The 21,410-nt window shown below is 35.0% G+C and overlaps 3 protein-coding genes across 4 annotated transcripts; 1 reads left to right on the forward strand and 2 right to left on the reverse strand.

The window, feature by feature from the left end:
* Positions 1–410: 410 nt before the first annotated feature.
* Positions 411–4,139, forward strand: LOC141667998 (BTB/POZ domain-containing protein At3g05675-like). Of its 2 annotated transcripts, none has more exons than XM_074474666.1 (2): positions 411–1,568; positions 3,573–4,139. In XM_074474666.1, exons 1-2 carry the CDS (start codon positions 471–473, stop codon positions 3,879–3,881), a joined length of 1,407 nt encoding a protein of 468 aa, XP_074330767.1. In that variant the 5' UTR covers positions 411–470; the 3' UTR covers positions 3,882–4,139. The 2 variants fall into 2 exon arrangements, with proteins under 2 accessions (XP_074330767.1, XP_074330775.1); XM_074474674.1 differs by having other exon boundaries at positions 413–1,568; positions 3,576–4,139.
* A 1,098-nt stretch (positions 4,140–5,237) lies between these two features.
* LOC141668012 (putative LRR receptor-like serine/threonine-protein kinase At2g16250) lies at positions 5,238–11,026 on the reverse strand. Its single transcript, XM_074474686.1, has 5 exons — positions 10,630–11,026; positions 8,526–10,542; positions 7,544–7,672; positions 6,690–6,715; positions 5,238–6,261 (listed from the first exon to the last, which is right to left on the reverse strand). The coding sequence occupies exons 2-5, from the start codon at positions 10,478–10,480 to the stop codon at positions 5,630–5,632; spliced, it is 2,742 nt and encodes a 913-aa protein (XP_074330787.1). The 5' UTR covers positions 10,481–10,542; positions 10,630–11,026; the 3' UTR covers positions 5,238–5,629.
* A 6,218-nt stretch (positions 11,027–17,244) lies between these two features.
* LOC141708083 (uncharacterized) lies at positions 17,245–18,451 on the reverse strand. Its single transcript, XM_074511562.1, has 3 exons — positions 18,395–18,451; positions 17,631–17,755; positions 17,245–17,473 (listed from the first exon to the last, which is right to left on the reverse strand). Exons 1-3 carry the CDS (start codon positions 18,449–18,451, stop codon positions 17,245–17,247), a joined length of 411 nt encoding a protein of 136 aa, XP_074367663.1.
* Positions 18,452–21,410: the final 2,959 nt, after the last annotated feature.

Genomic DNA, 21,410 nt, shown 5'->3' on the forward strand with positions numbered 1-21,410 from the left:
TTCTCCTGGGCCTGCCATGAAAAGCAGTTCTTAAATATTTTTATTTAAAATGATGTGAGGCCCAACTCTTGAAGATCATGTCGGCCTGTCAAACTAAAATTTAATTCACAATTTCTATCTATTGTTATCGTTTATATGTGTCACATGTATTTTAATATAAATATAAAGTATTATTTTGTAAATTTTTTTAAAATTTTTTTAAAATAAAAATAGAATATTTAAATTTTTATTCATAATTTTTTTAAAAAAATTTTATAAAACTATATTTTCGATTCATCTTAAAATGTGTGTCGGAATTTTTTTAAAAAAAGATAATAATTGGAGGACGGGGGAAGTATGTATTTGTAATATTTTAATAGGTAATTTTTTTTAAAAAAATGCATTTTATAAAAATCTAGATTAGACATTATCCACATGGACAATAAGTAATTCTTATCCATTTTCAAACAATAAACATTTCTGTCTACACAATGACCGGAAACACCGCCGGCGACTCATCAATCCCCCAGAAACGACGGCGCGTTCACAACCACACGCTCCCCTCCTCTCTCACTCCACCTCAATCTCTCTCCTCCACCTCATTCCTCTACAATGACGACTCCACCGCTGACGTCATCCTCCGTCTGTACGATAACTCCGACGAAAATCCCGATCTCTCCGCCGGCGCCGATCAATCCGACGTGGAAATCTATCTCCACTCATCGGTTCTCACCCGATCGAAATACTTCGACGCTCTCTTATCTGATCGCTGGCAGAAAGATATCGAAACCGATTCGAAATCGAAATCGAAAGTAAGTTTAGAAATCTCTAATGGATCAATTGATGATTATGTGAATGTGCTTAAGCTTTTGTATTGTGATGATTTTACTGCTGTCATTTCTTCGGTTTCGATTGCGATTTCGATACTTCCTATTGCGCTTGAATTGTTGTTTGAGGATTGCGTAAAGGCGTGCGTTAAGTTTATCGAGGCAGTTCCATGGACTGAGGATGAGGAGAGAGTTGTTATCTCGTTAATTCCGATGTTGAAGCGTGAGGAATGTGATGAGTTGTTAGCTAGGGTTTCACCTGCCAATGTGAATACGTCAGAGGAAATGTTGATCGAGTTGCTTAAGGTTGCGATAAATAATTTGTCGAATATGGCATTTGCGAAGGCGTTTGTGGCAAAGCTAATGAGGGACTATTCGTGTAAGGAGAGTGCGAGGCGAGTGTTGGATCGTGTGTTTTTGGATACGTTGAAGGAGGTGAAGATGTCGTTGGAGGAGTATTCGAGGCCGGATTTTAGAGTGGATAATAATGAGACGGAAGCGATGCAGAGGTTGCATTTGCATACTGCGATGAAGAATGGGAGGAATTTGTTGTGGATTATTGAAAGGATGATTGAGTTGGGAGTTGCAGATAGGGCAGTGGTGGAGTGGACTAATCAGGATTCGCTTCCGACGGATTTGCAGAGGGCATTTAGGGATGAGTTGTGGAGGAATATTGTGCCAGCACTCCCTGGTGTTGTGTTAAGATGCACATCAAAGCTGGCTAATGTGGTTGTTAGTGGTTCTATTTTGGCTGATAAAAAGGTACGCTTACAGTCCTTATTCTACCGCCTGTTTGTTTTTAATATTACAATTTGTGTTTGAATTATTTTAATTGACAGATATCGGGATGTTTGCAAGTTGAATCATACTTGACATTGACAAAACTATTACCCCTACCTAATTTTCACGCTTTGTGGTATAACATGTCAAATGTATGCAAAGTTTGTTACATTGTTTTACTACAAGTTATATATGCAACTGAAGCATTCATAACTTTAAATGCAGATGTATGGATGAGAAATTTATTATATGCCTTTGCAGTACCAAATTTCTGCAAACCAAAGTAATTTAAATGTGCGTTTGGGGACTGTGTTTCTTTGATAAACTTTAAGCTGAAATACTTCTCTTTACCTTTAAGTTAATACTCTTAGCATCCTAACTTTATATGTTTTGCTGAAACGACAAGGTTTAGATGAAACGGTCTTGTTGACCCTTTCTGGTCCCTGGCAGGAATTTGCATTAAATTCCGAGCATTAAAATTCCGAGTGATCTAGCAACTTGAGATTTTAAATCATTTGTTTACGGATCGTACCTGTAAATGGAGTAAAATGAGATATCGTTTGGCTGAAGAGGAGTTTCTTTTTGGCTAACTACATAAATTCTAAACATTTATGTTGGAGTAGGGGTTTGGTGATATCAGATATTCTTTTAGATTTACAAGTTCAAACCATGTCAGAATTTCAAGTTGTCAAATTTCGGATTGCATAGGTATTTTATCCTATCTTTCAAAACTATGAAGCTAGTTGTTAATTGCAATAAATTGTAATATATTTTAGAAAGGAGAGAAATCTGGTCATGGTGCAGCTGTGCAGCCTCCTCAAACTATGTTCAGTTTGTATGTTATAGACTAGCTTAAGAGGTACTAAAAAATGGGCTACATTAAACTAAAGGTGTAGTTATGTCGTGGATACTTTTCAGCCGTTTAATGATAGACATATGTAGCTAAAAGGTCCATGGGGAATTAGAACAGTGAAAAGAAATCAAACAAGAATGGTAAAATACATGACCACTAAACACTAATATAGATGATGTCCGGTCTTGCTGTACACCTTATATCGTAAAAATATTATGAATCTTGATGTTAGGGTTTTTGGAGAACAGTTGTGTTTAATTAAGAATAATTGAAGAGCAAGAGCCTAGTGAAGCTAGTAACTCTGAACAATGCTAACCTAAGAAACTTTCTCTACACAATCAATACTCTGTATTACACCTTAATTAGTGCATATTGTGTAGTGTGTACTATACATTACTATTAACTCAAAATGATTATGTATTGACTTATAGGTGCCTTAATTGCAACCCATTTTTTTAGGCCACTGTAGTTTTTTTTAGCGCGGCCTATAATCGTATTTAATAAATGTTTTTTAACGATCCAACCGTACGGATGTGAAGATTAGGTCAAAATATTGGTGTAGAACAATTTTTATGTAAATATAAGTTGTATCGTTTTTTATAACGATATTATTTTCTTATTTAATGTTAAATGGTAGAGATTGATCATTTATTTTTTGTTAAAAAATAATCGATCAAAATCACTAAATCATTAAAAAATTGCAAATCTATTTATTCTTACTAGAAATTCCGTATGGATGGATTTTTTATTAGATGTCTAAATATTGTGAATTTGAAGTGCACTAATGGAAAACTTTTTTTTAGTGGCATTTCGATTCGCTTTTCCCTTTTCAATTTTCAACAATTTGGAAATTTTTGAGATTTAGAAATTGGCTTTGTTTTTTCATTTCCCAGATTAAGAGGGTATTAGCAGTCTGCTTCTGCCCACATTATTTTTATCTATTGGCCGAGTGGCTGGTACTCACCTAACCTAATACTCGCCAATTTCAGTGTTTGTAATTTTGAGAATAAAATTTAGAAAAACTGTTAAAAACAATTATATTGCCGTTTGTGATCATATTAGCTCCATTTGGATACTGTTTAAAAGCAGAACTTGGAGGTGACACCATGTTATTGCTTTTTGTTACCGATTAGCAGGTTAGGATGAAGCTTGTGGAGGATTGGCTTCCGGTGCTAAGAGTATCCAAAGAAAATGTCTCTGCAGGGATGTCAAATTACAAATCACTCTACCTGGAACTAGAAGAAACATTCTTGAAAATTACTTCTACATTACCCATGTCCGACTCACAGAGGTTGTTGAAGGAGTGTCTCAGCTTTTCTACTCGAAATATTGATGACTGCCCACACTTGGTCACAGCTTACAACACTTGGTTCCGTCGGGCAAAACAACATCCACCTCCCACCCACCCAGCCGACAACATTTCAGAGGCACATCACATCTGATTATATCGACTGTTTAAGGTTGCCCTAAATGTGGCGTAGACTTAATGTTGAAATGTTCAAAACCTTTAGAAAATCTGAAAATGTATAGACCATAAATCTGGCAGATGAAACTGTGTTTCTGTCTACCCCGTTTGTACAAAGAGTATCCAGTAGCAAAATGATCCTTGTACTGTAGACTGCAGTCGGTATGTACCATCTTTAAGACTTAGAAATTGCTTGCTTTCCGTATCAATTTTTAGGATTTAGATCTTTATTATAGTCTTGGTATATTTACTTGTCTTGCCGGTATTTACGGAAAGATGAACAACGTTAAATAACAGATAGGGAACTCCATTTTATCTTTACAAATAATCTTGATAGATGGGATAATATCATATATAACCTTGGTGAATTCTATTCATGGGCATTTTAAAAAAAAAATTGGGTATATATATATGAATTTAGTCCGATGCAGTAAATAGTTTAGATTTTGGTATTCGTTCAAGTAAAATATAAACTCTAGGGTTCAAATCCCACTGTCGACAATAATTTTATTAAAATCATCTTAAAAGGAAAAAGTTTGTTTTTTATATATTTATCAAAAAAAAAACATATAAACTCTAACTTGTTTAGCAACGATCCAAGCTCTTGGTAGAACAAGAAAATTGGGGTGGTGGCCCTAAATGTCACATGGGGTTGAAAATTTGAAGTAGAGTTTAAATTTTAACAGATCTATTTATAGAAATAATCTCATAAAATATATAATATAAAAATAACATATGTAACGAAAGTAGTTCTTAAATAAATTTATCATAATATGTAGATGTCATACACTTATTATATAGATAATTTAATCTTTAATAATTATATTATTCAATTTGAATTATAAATTTATTTATTTATTTTATTAAATAATTTTTGAGATCCGTGTGCAAAGCACGGGCTATAAACTAGTTATATGAATAACTGAATATAAGTTCGTCCCACGCTAACATGTAGTTCAGGAGTTGGCAACTTGGGCAGTGGTCGAGTTTTTGTTCCCTTTGCTGCCTTGCCGGAGTCGAGACGAGTTTTTGTTCCCTTTGCTGCCTTGCCGGAGTCGAGATTTCAACAACCGGCTTTTGCGTAATTATAAAAAATAAAATCGGGCAATTACTGAACCCTCGTTTCCTATAAAGGGCAGAAGAAAAATATGGGACCAACCCTAAACTGTAGCAGAAGTTCGAAATAACAAGAGTCCATTTAAATATCACATTTAAACCATCACTTCTAAATTTAAGAACAATGCAAATTACCTACTAAGAAGATGAATGGAGAAACCTGATGAAGTGTGATCATTAAACAAAGGGATCACAGCATCCAAGCATGGACTAAATATATCTCAATTTCATGTAATCGAAAAACCTCCGGAAAAAACAACAGATCTGTACTGCTTTTGTGTAGTTTTTTCTCCTAAACTGGGTAAAAACAAAAACCATTTTAATTTACAATTTTCAAAAGAAAACTAGCAAATAATATCAATTAAAGAAAACTAATCACTACCAATCATCCCATTTGTCCTATATCTTGCAACACCAAGTCTGTGTAGCAGAACCAAAGTCTAACACAAACTTGTATAATCATTTCACTTGGGCTGTTTCATGTTCGTGCATCATCTTGCAAACCTCAAAGTAAATTATAGGCCAATTTGGTCTCTTTGCAGCCCTCTAGTCATTTTAGCAAGGCACTCAAATGGGAAGCCCGCCTTATTAACAAAGAATCAAGATGAATCAAGCCTCTCTAGTCCTCATGTTGTGCCTCTCTAAGTTTTCCTCATCTAATGGTTCCGGAAATATATCCCTCGACTGTTGCCGTCTGTATGAGGACGAATGATCACCACCATTATTCTGACCACTTCCTTGAGAACCTGAAGTTCCTGAGTGTTTGAAGCTATTTGCTCCTTCGATTTTGTTAGATGTAGCTGCTACTGGAACTGATGCGACATCTGACGACGTACGCCAGCTACCAAAAACAGTCGCATTCCATGATGCTCTCGATGAAGTAGTTCTTAGCCTTGCAGAGCCGGTGCTCTCTTCTCTTACTACTTTTAATGGATTTTCCAAGGCTTTAAGGATATACCTCATGAGGGGCCGCCTTGCCGGTTTTGGATTTAGGCATGACCGGGAGACAATAGCCATAGCCCATACTTCCTCTAGTAAGTCTTCGTCGATGATTAAAGACGGGTCAATAATATTTGTCACAAGTTCCTTGTCGTATATACTGATGTAGGGTAATGTGCTTTCCAACCATTCCTTCATGGTACCATCACTAGATGCACTCAGTCCCAATTTTCCAGTTACCAGCTCAAGTAATACTTTCCCAAAGCAATACACATCATAGGCACAAGTTGCAGCAGGTGTGCCTGGAAATTTTCAAACAAGAAGTGTTTAGATAAATTTTTCAATGAACCAAGTTCTCACTCTTCTCAAATTTTAATTCAAGGCATTATATTGGAGCAACATGTATATTTGGGCCAAGAAATATGGAGGGAGTAATATAGGACAATGTCATCTAGTAACATCATGATTCCATTTCCATTATAGAAGCAACTTTTACTAGTTTTAGAGATAGATGGATGCTTGAATTATTATTGCAATCCAAAGTCTGATAAAGTGTTCCGTTAGACTAATTAATTTTCTTACAAATTTAACTTAAAACACAAAAGTTACTCCATATACTATCATTAATATGTATCAAAACTCTTTCTTAAAAAGTTGACATATTTTAAGGGTGAAACTTATAGGTTACAAATTACATAATATTATAAATGAGTAATAGAACTTAACATACCACCAGTGGCACCTTGTTCAGATGACCTGCACATAACCAAGAGAAACCGTTTATTACAATTGTAAATATAAAGATAATATAAACCAGAAAAAAAATGAAATAGAACATGCGCAAGAGGTCAAAGCCATTAACCAAAATATATATTTTGAAACAAGCGTGTGAAAGGTTTTTTTTTTAGCTTAAATTAAAAAAAGGGAGGAAGAAATGTTTTTGTTTATGAGAACATGTAATTGACATGTCTTCACCAACCCAAATTTCCAATTCAAGGGAAAGATGTTGTAGACGTAGTACATCAACAAACAATCTAAAATGGCTGCTTTGTGTGAATTAAAATTTGTTGAACGGTTACCGTAAAAAGTACAAGACGAAATATTCAAAAAGAAGGTACAAGACCACTTCATATATAGCATCGCCATGTATCTCGAGTTTAAGAGAATTTAGAAAAATATCTTTCCTTTTTTTGTTAGAAGGAATAGGGCAGAACCCTTCATTACAGTTGTGGAAAATAGGAATGACAAGCTGTACTTAAAATTCCAAAGAAGCAGACATTAAAAAATGACAAAAAAGCTAAAAACATTAATGTACTCCCTTCTCCAAATTGTTGAGATCAGAACATTATGTCAACTGTCTAGATAATCATAACAAAGGGATGGGGGCCTCTTAACACAACATAAACAGAAAGGTTTGTAAAAATTTCAACAATTTTGGTTAGGGATTAAAATTGTAAAAATACAAAGGCAATTTCACCAGAAGAAAGACTAATGGCATTTATATATCGATAGGTGTAACAAGGCTCCTGCATTAGTAGAAAATAGCATTACATATTTACGTCAACATCATCTACAAATACTTACTGTGGAAGCCGCAGCAATCTGGTTATCCTACTTTGACTAGATTCCCCATCTTGAGCACAGATCTCGCTGAGGCTTCCTAATCGAACATCGAATTTATCATCAAGAAGAATGCTACTAGCTTGAACATCCCTTCAATAATCAAACCAAAATGAAACATGTGTAATTAGACTGTGCAACTCAGATAGTCATATGATTTACGGCCAAATAGGCTAACATATTCATTATAAGGTTGGATGAAGTAAGATTAGTGCTTGGACAAAGTAACATCAAGAAAAGGGAAGAGATATGTATTGGCCTGAATGAGGGATCAAAAATATTAGATCGTTTAGGGATAACACATAACTGACGATTTAATTAACATACAATTGTTTGGATGCCACCAAATCAATGTAAATTATGAGATAGGAACAAAGAGAGAGAACATATTGACAGATACCAACTGAGCAGTCCAGCACAATAGGGGTTTACATCAAAATTTTACAGTAATCAATAAGCTACAGAGGAGCATAGAAGTAAACACACGTGTAGCAAAATCATTAATCAGAAGACTTTGACTAGAGTTAATTAAGCCAGATATGAAAATAGAAGCTCAAATAGCAATTAATTCAAATTTTATATTGATAAAAAGTGGACTTAAATGTCATGCATTTATTTCCTTCAACAGCAATACAAATTCAAGGAGAATCTTAGCATGCATTGTATCCATCACCAAAACCCCGAGTAAATTACATTTTTGTACGTCCCCAAAAGTAAATTTGGAATTTGTCATTAAAACATTCAAGTATCTTTGGAGTTCTTAATGTTTATGATAAATTGATAATAAAACCTAAAAACAATTCAATGCTAACCATTACAATTAAGATGTATAACAAAATGAGTAAATGAAACTTTAAATGTCCACATTGGCATTTTACAAGTTAATAGTTGAAGAAATGGCAGCAACTAGAAAAGATATCTGTGCAAAATAAAAGTCTAAAAATACCTGTGAACAAGGGGAGGGGTGCATTCGTGATGGAGATAAGAAAGCGCTTCTGCAGCCCCTGTAGCAATTTTTAATCTTGTTATCCAGTCCAATGACTGTAAACTGTCATCTTCTGATTGGGTCTTTCGATACAAAGAACTTGACAAATCACCATTTGGCATATACTTGTAAATTAGATACTTCTCGCTCTCATTGTCTAAGCAGTGTCCCAGGAGAGGGACCAATCTGGGATGAGATACCTTACTGAAAAAATCCAACTCTTGCATGTGTGCCTCCTTCTTGACAAAGTTTAAATCAATCTTTTTAATTACAACAGAGATCCCACCTTCCAGTATACCTCGGAAAAGATCACCAGAATGACCATGTTTAATGAGGTCTGCATCACTGAAGTTACCTGTAGCTTGGAGAATCTGTTGATATGTCAGTCCTTCTCCTAAACTCGAGAAATTTAATGGAACCCCGGGAGGAGATGGACTTGGACTTGTACTTGTCGGAACAGGCTCCACAGCAGTACCTCTTTGGCTGGTTGCAGTCCCCTTCCGCGTGCATACAATCAGTAGAACCAGGACAATTATTATGAGCGCTATTAATCCAACACTGCCCAAAACTGCAGCCAATATGATTAGCTTCTTATGGCTGTTTTTGTGAGGCCTATTTGGTGGGGGTTGTGTAGCATTCGGCACCCCAAAATTATCAAATGCCCGTCCCCTCTCAGCATAAAATGATGCACATGGTGACATAGCCCTCTGACTCGACTGATCGCGAAGGCAATTTTTAGCAAGTGACGCATTACGGCGAGCATAATCCGGAACCTTACCCTGGAAATAATTGTCGGACAAGTCTATAAAACTGAATCTCCTGACTACAGTTGTGAGGCCACCATATAACATATTCCGTGAAAGGTTGAATATGGGGGAATTAGCACCAGGAACAAAACTGAGGTTGGGAAGAATACCAGTCAAATTATTGGCAGAGGCATCAAGAAAGCGTAACGAGGGCATAGACCATAATATAGCAGGAATCTCACCAGTGAAACTATTGTTACTCAAAACTACAAACTGCAACTGGGTAAGTGGAGCAAACAGGTAATCTGGCAAGGAACCACTAAGCTGATTTCTCCCAATCACCATTCTCTGCAAATTCCTTAAAGCTCTAAAATCGGGTGCCACTGACCCAGAAAAAGAATTCAAGCTGAGATCAAGGTCAACCAAACTAGACAGATCACTTAGTTGGGAGGGAATCGAAGAAGATAAACTATTGCTAGAAAGATTTAAACTTTCCAGCTTAGAAAGAGCACCAATAGCTGGCGGAATTGCCCCGTACAAATAATTCACCGACATGTCAAGCAAAGTAAGGTTTCCAAGAGAACCAAAAGAAGAGGGAATAACACCGGTAAGTCTATTTCGAGAAAGATCAAGAATGGAAAGACTCGACAGTTGTCCCAAACTATCCGGTATCATTCCAGTAAAGTCATTATCAGATAAATACAACTCCGATAGACTAGTCATATTCCCAATACTAGGCGTGATAGCACCAACAACAGAGCAATGCCTAAGATCAAGAACTTGAAGGGTACTTAACCTCTGACCAAACCATTCAGGAATCGACCCCGGAAGCAAAAACCTAGAAGCATTAAACACTAACAAGCCACTAAACAAGGCAAGAGAATCAACATTAAATTGTGGGTTTCGACTACCAATTCGAGTTCTTTTAAACCCTGAAATGTTGATTCCAATAACCTTCCCATTTTGACATTGAATCCCAACCCAAATAGAACAAGGGTCACCCTTTATAGGCCAATCTTTACTCCTCAACCCCAAAGAAGATCTCAACTGCAACAAAGCCACTCTCTCAGTTCTTGAAGTCAATTTCACAACTTGTGTTTGTTGTAATGTAGGCTTTAAAAGCAACAAAATAATAAACAAACCAAAACAAAACCTTCTTAAATCATCCATCACTATAATCTCAACAATCAAAACTCAACATTCACTGATCTTTCAATCTTGTCCATCTATTTCTGTCAGCAAAAATTGGGCTTTTCAATTCAAATATTACAAACACTCAGACACAAACCACAAATGTACACACACATCAATGCTCTTACCTCAAAGATTGATCAAGAATAAACAAAGCTCAAAAATTGATTTTTTCCCACTTTTAAACCAGCTCCTACTTGAGTCTCTCTCTCCCTCTCCCTCTCTCCCTCCCTCCCTCTCTCAGCTAGTTGAATAATTGTTCTCTCTCTCAGCTAATTGTATAATTGTTTCCTCTCTCTCTCTCTCTTGTATCGTTTAAGTTAAGGGAAGGACGGGAGAGAAAGGATGGTGAGTGTTGGAAAGAAGGGTCAAAAATATTCATAAAAATTAGAGGGAGAGAGAATAAAGGTAGTTGCGTAAATAGTTGTTTTGGTAGGAGAGAGATGCAAAGATTATCTTTCACACAATCTCTCTCTCTCTCTCGCTGTATGTATGTGAAGGTTATTATTATATTTGGATGAACAAGTTCTAACACGGTTACACTTGAAAAGGAGCCGAGAAAGAAAACCCGAAAAAGAAACAAACAACAAAAGGGGCCTACAACTTGACGTTGTCTATTTTGTACTTGTATACAGTTGGTCAGTAAAATTTACAGTATTTCTTTAAGTTTGAGATAACAAATACGAATGACTCAAATTTTCAATAAATATATTATCTATACCATTCTCTGCAAACATATTTCTACATTAACTTAGCAAATTACTTTCCGACTTAAAAAATAAAATTACTTATTTTTTAATCAGTTATGTAATATGAAAAAGTGAGTTATAAATTGGTTTTTAAAAGTAGTAATATGTATGCTATTTTGTGTATTTATTTTAAATTTTGCAATATGACTGTACTAAAATATGTATATTTAGAATGCTATTAAAATGTAATTTTTAGTACTTTGTATTAATATTGTTATTGGTTTGAACATATTAAGTTATAATAAGTCATAAAATTAGAGTCGTAAATGAATTGAACGGTTCGCAAGGAAACTCGATCTTCACTTGATAAAATCTCGGTTTATTAAAAATTCGAGATAAATACAAAAATATTTGTGTTAAGTTAACGAGTTCGAGCCTAATTATTAGCATGCGCAGCTCAAGCTTCACTCGAGATCGAATCCAAATTGTTTAGCATGAATTCGGCTCTTTAAAACTTGGAAAGACGTACGTATAAGATGATATTTTTCATGATATTTATATATTTTGAAGTTTAAAATTATACTCAAATATTTAATCCACGTATTTCATTAATTTCTTTAAAGGATAATAGCTTAAAATCTGAATTTTGATTTTGTTAAAACTGATAATTAATATGTTAGTTTAAGTGGATTTTAAATTTTTAATGCTGAATGTAACTGTTCACGATGTTAATGGCCCGATCTTCACTTGACTTGTTTTTTCGATAAATACTCGAGCTCAGTTCGATTCGTTAACAAACTTAAACACATTTTTTGGCGATAATAAAGCTCGATTTGGCTCTGCTCGTTAAGAAAAAAAAAATTGCTCAATTCGATTGGTTCACAACCCAACATAAAATTATTTAAACTGAAAATTAACTTTTAAGTCTAAAATTTCTTATTTCATATAATTCAATTAATACATTTGATTCGTAAGTAACTTATTTTGAAATTTTCAAAACGATCACAATATATATCACATTGATTTATTAATTAAATTATATAGGTTAGATGTATTCAATTTAAATATTGCAGGATTTTTTTGAGTTAAGCTTTAATATTTAATAAAATAATTTAATTAAGTTTTAAAAATTTAGCTTCTACTAAAGTTGATATATTTTAAAATTTAGTAATATTTAAACACCAATGTTTCTTTAATGATTTAATACTTATCATTGAATTCAATAAATCTTTTCCCTTTTTATGATTTTGTAATTTACTACTCCCTCCGTCCCAACCATTTGTTATCAAAAGAGCTGCACGGAGACCAATACATTGATTAAACAATACTGATAAAACATTAAAGTGGATAGATTAAACGGAGATAAGTACAAAGATTAATATTTGGTAGGAAATAAAAGTACAAGACCTGGCCTAAACAAACAGCTTACCTAAACACAAGTTTCTATTGTATATTTGGCTCCTTTTATATTACAGTTACTAATATCCATACACATGTAATTTACAAAAGTACTAGTCTGTGCATTTTATACATTCTCAACAAAAACCAGCAACAACTTTGTCTTGTTCAGGAAGATGGCATTTTGTACACATCCAGAGACCATTTTTAGCTCAGCTTCCCATATTGTTCCTGCAAAGCACAGAAGTTTAAAAGTTTCTGGAAAAATCAGATTGCCAATGACCTATCACTAAGTTTCAGCAACAATAAATTCAACAGAGGAGTAATCAAGCAACTTATAGTTCATTATGGTGTTAGTAGAGTAACAATATCTAAGATATGGATAATTGTGTATAAAGCAATCGAAGATGGAGTGCTTCCTAATGTTGACAAAAATACAAATATGGAAATAAAAGGTATGCTTTGGATTTAGAAAAGGTACGGCATATTCCTCTTCATCTTTGAACAAATATTAGGACATTGACATGTCAATTAAACGCAAGCAAGTTTACTGTACATAAGCTTGTTCAAAAAGGTAATATTAGATCACATTCAAATGTCTTGAAACCATTTTTAAGTCCTTTAAATATGGAGGCAAGAGTTAAATTTGTATTGAACCATATCAAAAGTTTAATCATCCACACAAATCCCACATATGTGAACATGTATCAAGAAGTTCACATAGACGAGAAATGGTTCTATATGACAAGATGAAGCCAAAAATATGACCTTATCCCAAATGAACCCGAACCACATCGCACATGTAAGTCAAAGAGATTTATAACTAAAATTATGTTCACGAGTGCAATAGTTAGGCCTCGATATGACAATGATGGGGTATGCGTATTTGATGGAAAAATAGGAATATTTCCTTTTACCTTTGAAGAACCGGCTTTGAGGTCAAGTAAGAATAGAGCTAAAGGTGTTATTGAACTTAAACCTATCGAAAGTATAAACAAGTCGATGATTAAACAATGTTTGATCAACGAAGTCATCCATGCTATTAAAGAAAAATGTCCAGCTGATTTTAACAAGAATATTATCATTCAACAAGACAATGCAAGGCCTCATATTAAAGCTAATGACGAGGATTTTGTCAAAATTGCACATTCAGATGGATTTCCTATTACCTTAGCCAATCAGCCTGTAAATAGTCCCGATCTAAATATCAATGATCTTAGTTTTTTCGTATAATACAAGGATTACAGCATGAGAAAGCTTCAAAGACGATATGTTAATTAGTTGATGCAGTTTTTAAGGCCTACGAAGAGGTTACTGACACGATGCTAAATTATATGTGATATTCTTTGATGAATTGTATGATGGAAATATTGAAAAATGGGGGGAATAACAACTACCAACGCCCTCATATAGGGAAGACAAAGCTTGCCAATTTGGGACAACTACCATATTGTTATATGATAATCTGAGTAATTAATTCACATAGGTGTAATAAAAAAATGTTATATGATATTATTTTAAATATATAAATTTTACTATTTTAGGTAAGGTAAAGAATTAGTGGGACGACCCAAAAAGGAAAGTGTAAAGAATTGGACGGGACAGAGGGAGTAATAAATTTATTGAATTTTAAAATATAATTTTGTTTAATTTAGCGAGCCTTTTATTAACTCTATAAAAGATTAATCCAAAATAATAATTCAACCGGGATTATATTAAAATCTATTCATAATTGATGAGATATAAGTAATTCAGTCCTGCCAAACGTACATGTTCCGTTAAACGAACCAATTTCGTCAGGATTCAGTCATGGCGGCCCGATCCCGCGACCCTATAAGTAAGAAAGTATAATATGGAAGGACATGTGGAGTACAAATCATGACTAAGGTCCTTACAACAATGATAATTATTGATGGTTAATGATTGGCACAATCAAGACACGTGTCAGAACACTCCTAACACAGTTTTACACAATCCTGGACACATATAAAGCATCCACGAGCGCTCAGCATCCTCCGCTCCTAGCAACGAGCGGTCCCGATTGAAGGTATCAACCCCTGAATCTTAACCATCAGTTATAAATAGTTCAAGAAGAAGAGTTCTATGGGATAATCTCTCTTACACACATATGCAGCCTCCTATATATATATATACACATACACACACACTTGCTCAAATGAGAAATGTGAGAACTGATTTGATATTAAAATTGGTGATTTTATAAAATCTAAAATTTTTGATTTGTATAATATTACCTTTTACCAAATTTAAAATTTCAACTTTTCAAAAAATCACATGTTTCAACTACAGAATTCACCAGTTCTCACATATCTCACTTTAAGAAGTTCTCACTGGAGTGTGGACACACACACACATACACATATATATATGGTATTGCCTACTACAGGTATGGTGCTAGCTAAGCTTGTAATTATATACAATTTTCAAAAATATCAATGAAAAGCGTCTTCTGTTATTTTGGCACAAATCATTTTGGTTTATCCAATTTTTACAGTGGTGCGATGGTTGGCTGAGCCCCTTTCTTTTATTCTGAATTAAAGAATTCGATCCTTCGCGTATAACGCTTGGCAAGTCAACTTTCCTCAGCCCTTTTTCTATGTGTTGGTGTCGGAATCGTACTTCCTACAGCTAACATGTCTCCAGTACAGCGGGAACGCGCAATGCAAACGAGTTCCATTTTAAAAAAGAGGTTTTCAAGCAGAATCGTTTCGGTGACTGTGCTACAAAGCATTAATGAGAACAAATAATACTTCCTAGCACGGGACACAGAATAGGATATCTGTCATTAGTCATCTAAATTCGCCTCTGTTTGTCTTCTTCTCGCCGCTTTTATCATCTCTTAGCTTTCTTCTGACATCATATCCATCCTATGCCACCGAAGTTGATTATAATAATTGGTTGTATTTTAAAAATAATATATGTTATTATTATTTTAGTTCACCATAAAAAAATATTTTATTTCAATGCGGTAACAAAGGATTGAGCACATTATTGAGGTTCAACATATATGATCAATAAATAAAATTAATTCTTCTTCGTATATTGTGATTACAACGAGCGGAGAACTAGCTAAGACTTTTTTTTAACCGCGACTAACAAAGTAGCGTATAATTATTAGTTATCAACATATTCAACATTATTACCTCCCTTTTTATTTGAAAAAATTCATTTTCTAACAAAAGATTGACAAATCTTTTTAATAAATAATAAAAAAATGATGTGAAATCATGTTGCATGAGAATTTTTAATTGCCAAATGACAACCAAGCTGCAAGTACTCCATGTAAGAGCATCTTCAATCATTTTTTTGAAATCAAAGAAAATTTATTAAGATCTGCAATCATCATACATAATTGTCCCCAACACATTACGTGGAGTCATAAACATCATAGCTATTAAGCGAATAAGGTAATCTAGCCATCAAGTGTGCTACCTTATTCGCTAGCTTTTTAACATGAACTACTCTAATATTATTCCTACCAGACAATACTGATCTGCAGGCTTCAAGAACATTACCAACTTCAAGCGAATTCGTCTGGTGTCTCTGTAATGCGTTCACCATCATCAAGAAATCTGACTCCACAATCATCGGGAAATCTGAAATTTCCAGCACCCGAGATAGCGCCACTAGCATACCTATTGCTTCAGCCTGCCAATGGTGTATGAGTTAGAACTTGAAAATACCGAAGCATCAACATTTATCTTAAGTACCCCCACCTCTGGACATTGTCAATGTTCTACAAGAGCTGAATTGTTTCTTTTACTAGTGCTTTGAGGCAAATCTTGACCCTTCCTCACTACATCCTTCCATTCATTTATCTGCTTGAAACTCTCTTAAATAGATAATGCCGCAGTCACCAACTTTCCTTCCCATAATTTTCTGTTTCTGGCAAACCAAATCCTCCACAACACAGCTGCTATTGTAATTAGGTTGTCCTGATTATCGACTTCCGATTTGGTTAGTAACCAATTGGGAGCAGAATCCTCGTTCCTCATATCGAACAACACAGCTTCTTGCCAGCATTGTACCGCAAAGTCACAACTAAAAACCATAAGAAGCATGTGTTCTTCATCCATACCACATTGAGGACATGTAATAGGCACATTTCAACTCCCTTTTGTCGAAGTTAAATTCTAACTAGTATAATGTTCTTACAAAATCTCCACAACAAAATTTAAGTTTATGTGGCACGTTCAACCTCCATAATATATTTCAACCAGTTGCTTGGCCTACTTGAGATGATGATTCAGTACTAGACTTCCATAAATAGTACCCACTTTTAACTGAGTATTTACCATCATTAAACATCGACCACGCCAGCTGATCAGGAAATTGAATATGTGATATTCTTGTTTCTAAAACCGCAACTGCATCAACAGTATTAAAAGCTAGTTGAACCCATTCTTCGTCCCACTCTTTAGCATTAGGACGGAAAAAATTACTAACTTTTTCATTACTGGTGGTATTCTAAATATACCCCTCAAAACCAAAATTTTGCTTACCTCGAAGCCATGGGTCTTTATGTGCACAAATTGCTCTTTTATCGCCCAAGATCCACCTGAAAACTTTGCTTAACATTTCTTTAGCCTCTCAGATACCCAACCATATATAACTAGAACCTTCCCCTCTACTAGGCTACAAAAGGTGACTATTAGGATAGTAGCGAGCTTTAAACACCCGAGCTACCAACGATTGCGAATTAGTAAAGAATTTCCACACATGTTTCCCAAATAAAGCTAGATTGAAACCAGTCAAATCCTTAAAGCCAAGATCGCCTTGATTTTTTGCCAACCCCATTCTCTCCCAACCCCATTCTCTCCCATGACAGCCATTTGATGCCTTTATTCTAGTCCCCCCTTTTATACTAATAACCATTTATTAAACTCTCAATTTATAGACACAGAGACTTCGGGATTCTAATGCAAGACATACAGTAGGAAGGTATTATTTGGGCAACATTCTGAATAAGCACAGTTTTACCAGCTCTCGATAAAACCTTATTACTCCATCCCTGAATTTACTTCCCCACTTGATCTTTCAGAAAGTTGAAGACAACTTTTTTAGATCTCCCTATCAACGAGGGCAGTCCTAAATATTTCCCATCTTCCGGGTCATTAAAAACACCCATGACCTCTGCTAGCCCCTCCTATTTATCACAACACACATTTGCACTAAAAAAGAGACTCCTGATTTCTGGAAGCATATTGCCTGCCCGCTTAGCAGTTCATATTCATTCAACAAGTCCTTCACCTTGGTAGCTTCCTCGCTCGATGCTTTGAAGAACATAAAACTATCGTCTACGAATAATAAGTGTGTGATTGCCGGTGCAATCAGACTATTTATCCACCCATTTATATCATTAACATTTGCAGTCTCTGTAGGTGATTTTGACAGGCCTTCAACACAGAGTAAAAATAGATAGGGAGAAATCGTCTCCCTTTCTCAGAACCCGTTTTCGAGAGACATGACCCATACTTCAACCATTAAAGCAAACTGGATACTTGATTGTTGTAACACATATCATCAACCATCTTATGAACTTGACATCAAAACCCATCTGATGCAGCCTTTGTTTTAAATAGTTCCAATCCACCCCGGTCATACGCCTTGCTAATATCAAGTTTAAGCGCCACTCCCCCTTCAGTACCACACTTTATTTGTTTTATTGAATGAATTGTTTCAAAGCAATAAAAACGTTATCGGTTATACTCCGCCCTGGTACAAAAGAGGATTGATTTTTGCTTATTATAGAGGGAAGAATCTGTTTTAACCGATTGGACAATACCTTAGCCAGAAACTTATACATCACATTACAAAGAGCAACAGGTATTAAGTCCGTCATCCTTTCTATCACTTCTTTTTCAGTATTAAGACCAAATTCGTGTCATTCAGTTCCGCGGTAAATGAGCAATCTTGCAGTCAACTTCTACAATATAAAAATACCTCCTTACCAAACAAACCCCAAAAATGTTGAAAGAACGCATGATTAAGTCATTTATTTAATTTCCATATCAAAATCTTCAAAAGACATGTTAGCTACCAGCATAGCATTTTGTTCCAAACTAACCACGGCTTCTCTCGCATCAGTCTGGGGATTCTGGGGCAGTCTTGAATTTTGTAAACACTCCTTGAAAATAATCATTTACAAACTTACACATATTTGCATGATTATCTATTCATTTCCCTGCATCATTAATTGAATAAGAAATATAGTTGACCTTTTTCCACATTAAAGCCCGGGCATGGAAGAATGTTGCGTTCGAGTCTCCTTCTGCTAACCATAAAATTTTTGCACGTTCCTTTCAATAAATTTCTTCTTGCAGCAACAGATTGTACAACTTCTCTTTTTCCTCAAAATACATAGCCACACCTTCCTCATCAGTTCTGTGAACAAGGACATCAATGATCCTCTTCTGATTTTTAACTTTATCATGGAATTTATGAAATAATTTGTGACCTCATTCTACCATAAACGAGGAAACTGATAGTAGCTTAGGGAGGAGATGAGATGCTGGTAACCTCTTCTAGAAACTAGACACTTCCCCGTGAAAAGTTGGTTATTTAAGCCACATATTTTTTGAATTCAAATTTGAAACTCTTCCTTGAGAAAGCCACATAACACAGTTCCATGCATATAAGATCATGATCGGAAACTACCATGTGAGTTACACTCAGTCTACACAAAGGAAACTTATGCCACCAATCCTGAGATGCAAAAGCCCTGTCAAGTTGCTCCCTGACCCAATCAGGCTTTCCTTCACTCTTCTCTCAGGTAAATTTACCTCCCTCCAAATTAATCTTAGCTAAGTTACAGTCTTCAATAGATTCACGTAAACCATCCATCAAAGCATGTGGATGAGGGTGTTTGCCTTCCTTATCAGAAGTATACAACAAATCATTAAAATCCCCGAGAGCACACCACGAGAGTTTTACTATTTGTGCTAACGATCTTAACAAATTCTACGACTCCTGTCATCTACACCTCTCAAGGAACCCATAGAACCAAGTAAATTTTCAAGTAGGGACATTTCTTTCATAAATATCCACATCAATGTAATTACTAATAGCCCCAGTAATCATACACATAACATTCTTATTCAACATAGCAGCTTGTTAGGTCACATACACACTGTAAAGGGGGTGAATACAGTGTATAGTACACTCAAATCGAACTTTAAGAACTTAAGTAACAGAAAACAAACTTTATTGAAACAATAAACTCTGTTACAATATGGAACTGTTACCTCTCAGTGATGAACAAATATCACGAGAGCTGCAAGGGTTACAATGAATAATCTTTTCTAATAATGATAACACTTATAGTGTAAACCCTATGTCTGTGTTTATATACTACACATTTACAAGATAATCGCTAATTGATATGGAATATAATTCTGCTTCCTAAAATATATCAATCAGATATCTTTTCTTCCAAGTATTCCATTCTTCACGGAATTCCTTCTTCATGCATATCTCTTCTTATGTTTATCTCGATCTTCTTTCCTTTAATCAGCTACTGTCCTTATCTGATTGTCCTTCAGCACTTAAGCTCCGATATCTATCTTCTGATGATTATCTCCTGATAATATAAGTACTGATATCCTTAAGTCCTGACTTCCCGTATAAGTACTGATCAACAGTTAAGTACTAATTTATCCTGTTCACGTAAGATTCTGAAAGCTAAACATAAAACATATTAGCCATGACATTATCAAATATATCTAACAATCTCCCCCAACTTGTAAATTAACAAAATATACAAGTTTAACAGATATTTGATGATGTCAAAAACATTAAGTACAAATGCATGAGAAATAGACTAGATAACTACAACTTACAGTCCTTAATGTTTTTACCAATTTCAACTTCTGATAACAACTTCAATCTGTATAAATATCAGAATTTAAGCAGTTGTAGATCTTCGACTTGGCTTCTTCATTTTCTGATCTCTCTGATGTCAGGAGTTGTTCTGAGATAGTTCTTCAACAAACATTTCTCAGCATATCTTAGTTCATCAATCATTCTCCTTTTAACATCTTTAAGCTCTGCAGTATCTTCACCAGTTTGAAAGATTGCAGCTCTGAGATCATTAATCTTTGCTTTTCTCAACTCCTGATCTAGTCTTATGACATAAGCTTTGTCAGACTCAAGATTGAATTCAAGTCCCTTAATACCAAGATACGTTCTGATCTGTGCAGTATTAGGCTTCATATCAACAATATCACCATTGTGATCTCTGTACTTTGGAACATATATGCTGTCAGACTTAACAGAATAAAGCCTTTTCTGTCTCTGAATCTGTTCTTTTAAGTAGTTTACAGCAGTCTCTGTTATTCTGTCATCCACTTGAAGTAAGAAAAGTACATGCTCCAATTCTTCAAAATACTTCAAAGGAATGGCATTTTGTCTTATATGATAAACCCTACCATCTGTCATGAAATACAACATGATGTATTCTTTCAAGTAGGTATGGTAAACCATCTGTACAGATTCCAGTTGATTCAATCTCTCAAGAGTTGCTCCAATACCTGGTTCACTCAAGGAAGTTGGATCATTGGTAGTGTTGTGTACTCTTCTTTCATCAGCAGTTCCCAATCCAGTTTTATCTCTAGCTTCCTTTTCAGTAACTACTCTTGCTTCAAAACCACTTGCAGTAGTCTTCAAAGATTGAGTCTGTTTTGCTTTAGTGAATCCTGGTAGGAGTGTCTTTGATCTATTTTCTGATATCAAGTTAACTTGAGCTCTGTCAGAGGTTACTTGCTTCTTATGAATATCAGAACTTACAATTTCTTGACTCCAAA

Source organism: Apium graveolens, chromosome 1, assembly GCF_009905375.1.
Source record: "Apium graveolens cultivar Ventura chromosome 1, ASM990537v1, whole genome shotgun sequence".
Classification (NCBI taxonomy): domain Eukaryota; kingdom Viridiplantae; phylum Streptophyta; class Magnoliopsida; order Apiales; family Apiaceae; genus Apium; species Apium graveolens.